This window comes from Asparagus officinalis, chromosome 8, assembly GCF_001876935.1.
Source record: "Asparagus officinalis chromosome 8, Aspof.V1, whole genome shotgun sequence".
NCBI classification, from domain to species: domain Eukaryota; kingdom Viridiplantae; phylum Streptophyta; class Magnoliopsida; order Asparagales; family Asparagaceae; genus Asparagus; species Asparagus officinalis.
Genome location: NC_033801.1, coordinates 61114375 through 61120374, shown reverse-complemented (window position 1 = coordinate 61120374; position 6000 = coordinate 61114375). Strand labels below are relative to the sequence as shown.

Genomic DNA, 6000 nt, shown 5'->3' with positions numbered 1-6000 from the left:
ATATAATATAATTACATAGTTATAAATAATAATACTATTATAATAGTAATATATATCATAATGTAATGATGAATATATACTATATATATTATAATATATAATATATATATATATAAATATATATATATATATATAATATAATATTATATTATATATATATATTATTTATTATATAATATAATATATTATATATATATAATGCTACAGTAATTTACTGCAGCATTTACTAAAGCATGAACAGTGATTCTTGGGTCCTCCTATAATTATAGAGGAATAGATGTATTATATTAAATATTATATTATTTATAATATATTAATCTTATATTAATCTTATATTATTAGCATTAATACATCAATATCCAACCTACATCCTCTCTCAATTGTAGAATTTCACAAATTCTAAAATATAATAGTTTTTTATTATTTGGGGATTCAATATCCCAAAATTGGTTGTGAAACAAATATGGTTTATGGAATTCTAAAACCCAAAAAACTTATAATCCACCTTACATCCCCAAAAAAGGACAAAACAAAAGAGTGGATTTCACAAATCTTAAAAATATATTATTTGTTTATAATTTAGGGATTCAATATCCCAAAATAAATTTTGAAACAAACAAAGTTTATGGAATCCCAAAACTCAAAAAGAGCACTTTTTACATCCCAAAACTTGAAATCCATGCTGTATCCAAAAAAAAAAAACAAAACAAACACCCCTAAGTGGGAAACTTCATCGTCGCTATATCATCGGTCATCAGTAGCTCAAAATCAAAAGCTTCCACGAAAATGGAAAACCCAAGAGATTGGATCCTCGGTGACGAGACCGCTCGCGATTTCCTCTCTAGGGTTTTATCAGAGCGGCCTTCTCTCCTCCTTCCTCCTCTCCACCGCGTCCCTCTCCGCGCCGGCAACGTCGTCGAGATCGTCGGCCCCTCTCCTTCCGCCAAATCCGAGATCTTATTGCAGGTTCGAATCTTCAGATTCTTTCTTCGATTTGAATGGCGATGTATGAACTAAAGTGGTTTTGTTTTTGTAGGCCGCGATCAATTGCATTCTTCCCAAAGAGTGGAGAGGAGTGCATTTTGGGGGATTGGAGAAGTTGGTGATTTATTTTGATTTGGATTGTAGATTTGATGTGCTTCGTCTATCGAAGGCGCTCAAGCTTCGGATTGGTGAGCTGTTGTTTAATACTTAGAATTAAGTTCAGTTTATCTACAACAAAAACAACGAAGCCTTTATCCCAACATATCCTGCTCTTCCGTTCATTTCTATCATGGGCCATTTCCTCCGCTAACATAACTATTGTCATATCCTTCTTATAATTGCTTCCGATCAAGTCCTTTCATGTTATCTCTAGTTCGTTTTTGCCTTATTAACTTTAACCTTAAGAGCATTTAGTGGCCTCCGTTGTACGTATGATGAAACCATCTCAATGAATTCTCTCTCATCTATCCTAGATATTAGCAACCTCTCATCTCTTACCAATGTATTTATTTCTTATCCTATCTTTTAATGTCTATCCATGTACAACTGTAGTTTTCTCATTTCTGCTACGCACATTTTTTTGCACATGTTGTTTTTTAACTGCCAACATTTGATCTATAGAGCTTGTTGATCTTATGACTGTATGGAGTTTGTCCTTCAATCTCGTATGTACCACATAGTCACATTAGACTTAAGAATCACTCCTCCATTTTAACCCCCTGTCTTGATTCGATGAACCATATCACCCTTACTCTCAAAATCATGAAAAGTAATTGATCCTAGATAATGGAAGTGATTCCTTTTAGATATACCTTCACCATAAATACGCAGTTTATGCTTATTCCTCTTCACTTACTAAATTTACAATCTGTGTATTTTGTTTGTGTGAGTTTCTCTCAACCAATTCATTATATCTGTTGAAATCAATTACTGGTACAGGTGTACAACTCTTTGGTTTTCTATTAGTCAATAATTTCGTTGATAAAAAATAAAAGTTCTGAAATGTAAAGTATGATATTGCCCATATGACCAGTTTGAGATCTTCATGAATATATTATTGGCCGGTTTGAAATTTACTTTGTATTCTAGATGTGATTTCTTTTGCTATTATTTTTCTACTGAATTATTATATTTTATTTTGGCCTGTATGCGATGGACGTTGGATAACATTTTTACTTTAGCATGCCTTATGTAAGGTTGGTTATGATTAGTTAATTACTACTTAAAGTCTTTATTTGGTTATCTAGTTAGTTATCTAATCCGCAATTATAATCAATGTCGAAGCTAATTCAACATGTAATAACAAAAAACTAGTAACTATATTTTAGTGTCCCATTTGACTATTGAATAGTTGACGATTCTTCGTTCTATATTTGAACTCCTAAGAAGTTATTTTCTGCGTAAATATCTTGACTATTCAAACACTGAACTTCTAGATAATGGTTTGCAGCATCAGCTCGGAATAGTTATTGGGGCCCATGTGAAGTTTCAAATAAAGATTATTCCATGGAAGTTGAAATACATAGCCCCTCTGACGATGAATTATTTACCGCTTGCATGAGGCGCTTCTTGTATATTCGTTGTTACAGTAGCGTTGAATTTTTGTCTGCCCTCAAGGCAAGTACGAACAACCTTAAAGGAATTGTTCAAAGTTTTTGCTAAGCGCATCCTTCTACATTATATAGTTTTTAAATGCAAATAATGAGGAATTTATGTATTTAACTTCTATTATTTATATTTTGGGCTTCATGCTGTAATAGTATCTTAGAGTTGATATAAAAGGTTGCAATACTAGAATGTTATGTTGACTAACTTATAGGACCTTTGTGGTGCTTGGTTTCATGGTGTCGTCATGATAATTTCTCACATGTAGTGTGTGTGTATGTATACATACATATATACGTACACACATATATACATACATATATATATATATATATATATATATATATATATATATATATATATATATATATATATATATATATATATATATATATATATATATATATATATATATATATATATATATATATATATATATATATATATATATATATATATATATATATATATATATATATATATATATATATATACACATATAGATATACATATATATATACATACATATATGTATATATTTACATATATAGTCAAAATAATAATTAACAAGGTTATAGAAAGCACTAGGAGGCCTAGGCATTTGACCCGAAGCCTAGAACGTAGGAGGTTTTCTTTTTCTATTTTTCAATTACAATAGTTGATACTAAATGTCAATATTATAGAAAACTTAGGTGCCTAACTAGTATCTAGGCAGATTTTTTTCTTCATTTAAGTGGTGATCGAGGAGAGTTTGCCGAAGATTAGAGGAGATAGTGGAGGTGTTCATATTTGGAGGTTAAAGAATTTTGAAAGAGGTTGGAGGTCATGGAGGATACAATACAGAAAATCACGATCAAGACCTAAAGGGTACAGTCTACTTAAGCAGATAGTACTCCCCTAAACACTCCCAAAACCTAAGTGGGCAGCTTAGGTACAACCAAGGCGCTAGGCGCTAATTAGGCGGTCTAGGTACAGCCTAGGCCTAGGCGGAGGCTTTTTGCAACAATGTATACACACACATATGTATATACATAGATATATATGTAAATATACATATACATGTAAATATATATAAAAATATATGTAAATATATATGTCAATATATATACATATATACATACACACACATCTACACACACGTATATATATGCAAATATACATATACATGTAATGTAGAACATGTGACAGCGCGCGCACACACACACATACATATACATGTACACACACACACACACACATATATATATATATATATATATGTATGTATATGTATATGTATATATATATATATGTATGTATATGTATATATATATATATATATATATATATATATATATATATATATGTAATATGTATAGGTATGTGTGTGTGTGTGTGTAATCTAGAACATGTGACATAGCGCATAATTTTTGCAATTCACACACCGCATCATTATCTGTCTTCCATTTATGCTGAACTTTTCTAGATTTCAAGTTTTTTGGATTCACCAGACAAGTAATTTTATTCCCTTAAAGTTCTCTTTCGGCAGCTTCCTCTTTAAATTTGGATCCAAATTATTTTGTTGTTTTTTGTCCCATTCTAGTTGTCATAGCTCCTTCAACTTTAATCTTGTCACTCTGCTGTCGTTGCTCTCCGTAGCGCATATTTGAACTATCAAAAAATGCTGCACATTTCCTTTTATTGGCCTTTTCCACTTAATTAATTTATCATGCAAACATCTATTTCTCTCAAGTAACTATTGATTTGATTGTTTAAGCTCTCAGGAGGTAATTATTATTTTTTTAATTGGACTTATATTACGTGATAAGTCCCATGGGGGACATCGGACTTGAGTTGAAATCAATATTCAGTGGGCACTGGATTCCACTTAATCATAGGAGTAATACAGTAGTCACACTACTTATCATAAGAAGAGCGGGACCATTATTCCATGTTTGATGTTTTGCAGTCTACAGCAGCTAACTGGAGAACTGTGTTACTCTTTAATTTCAGGCTGCAAAGTTATGTTCCGCCCAAGTTAGCCACTTTAGGCAGCTGAAAACTATATATTGTTTCTGATTCCAAATTCACTGACTATGTGCTTTATGTGCCCTTTCAATCCTCAAAATCGATATATACCTGCCATACTTTTTCTATTTGGAATTTGAGATATATGCAATGATGCGGATAGCTCTCAATATTTAATGTGTAGCTTAGACTCATTATGAAATAGGAAATAAGTATTCCATGATTTGTTTTTTCATGTTGTATGTCCTACTTGTAATTTGGATATGTATTTGTGTGGTACTAATGCAAGTTAAATGATACCATTATCAGCTGGAATGAAGTATCTGACACCATAGAACAAGTTAGCTGAATCATGGATAGATATGCCAAGGATTTTAAATAATACATGTGGATGGGAATTAATCATTTTACCACTGTTTGATAATAATTGAATTTACAGATGATGCACAATCAACTTCAGAAGCAAACTGAAGCTCTTGGTATCAGTGTTCACTTCCTTATGATAGACAGGTATAAATTTGTTGCGCATGCTTTGTGATTTTTGCTAATATGAATAGATTATAAGTGCCTGCTGATTGTGGGACAACCTTATCTGGGCAAAAATTCCTTTGATTTGTAGTATTTTGATGAGCACTTCAATTCTCCAGATATTCCTCTCTCTATCTCTTTTATCGGTATGCTATAAGTAAATAATATTAGAATGGATGCGCTACTGACAAAATTTTAAGTTTAGTTCAGTTATAAAAGCTTTTCAACTTTAATACTTAAAACTTAAAAGAGGTAATTGTGGATAGACCCGCTGCAGTATCGCTGCTTTAACTAACTATCTCCTAGTTTTATTTTTGCAGATAGATCCGCTGGGAGAAATCTTTTTGAAATGAGGAGATCACACAGGCACACACGTGCCCACCCACCCACAACCCTCCCTACCTACCGACACACAACCACACACTCCCAACCACCCACCCACCCCCACCGGCCAACCCCCCCCCCCCCCCCACCGGCCACTCCCACTGACATGGTTTATCAAATAGACTAAAGAATAGCAAGATATAGATAATAGATGATGATATAGTTCATTGATCTCCTGCAGCATCTGCTTTTACCCCTTTCCTGCTTTGAAATACCTATTTAAGCTACCATATTTTCTGCTAGCAAGGGAGTGGAATCATGTGTCGATGAAGCCTTTAAAAACCCTTCTATTTCTCTCCTCCCTGCTGCTCTGAAAAAGAGCCCATAAAAAGTAAATACAACATTCCCTCTGTTATTCTTTCCCTCTTGGTCGTAACTCACCATAGAGACTGCAAGGATGGAGGTCACTCCCTGATAATATTGACTACTGAGTTGCTAGTAGTTTAACAGTCCTCAGAATCCATTGATTCCTACTTAATTTCATCATAAACT

At 32.6% G+C, this 6000-nt stretch overlaps 1 protein-coding gene across 8 annotated transcripts in view; it reads left to right on the top strand.

Moving 5' to 3' along the window:
* The window catches only part of LOC109851602 (DNA repair protein XRCC2 homolog), a 28334-nt gene continuing 23049 nt past the window's right edge, over window positions 716-6000 (top strand). For 7 of the 8 annotated variants that reach the window (XR_002249918.1, XR_002249919.1, XM_020421834.1 and 4 more), the window contains exons 1-4: window positions 716-966; window positions 1037-1172; window positions 2435-2601; window positions 5036-5106. Coding sequence is in view for 6 of the 8 variants with exons in the window: in XM_020421834.1 (XP_020277423.1) it covers window positions 787-966; window positions 1037-1172; window positions 2435-2601; window positions 5036-5106 (554 nt within the window). In the remaining 2 variants the exon portion in view is untranslated. The remainder of the gene's footprint in view (window positions 967-1036; window positions 1173-2434; window positions 2602-5035; window positions 5107-6000) is intronic. The other variant, XM_020421836.1, reaches the window with a different exon arrangement.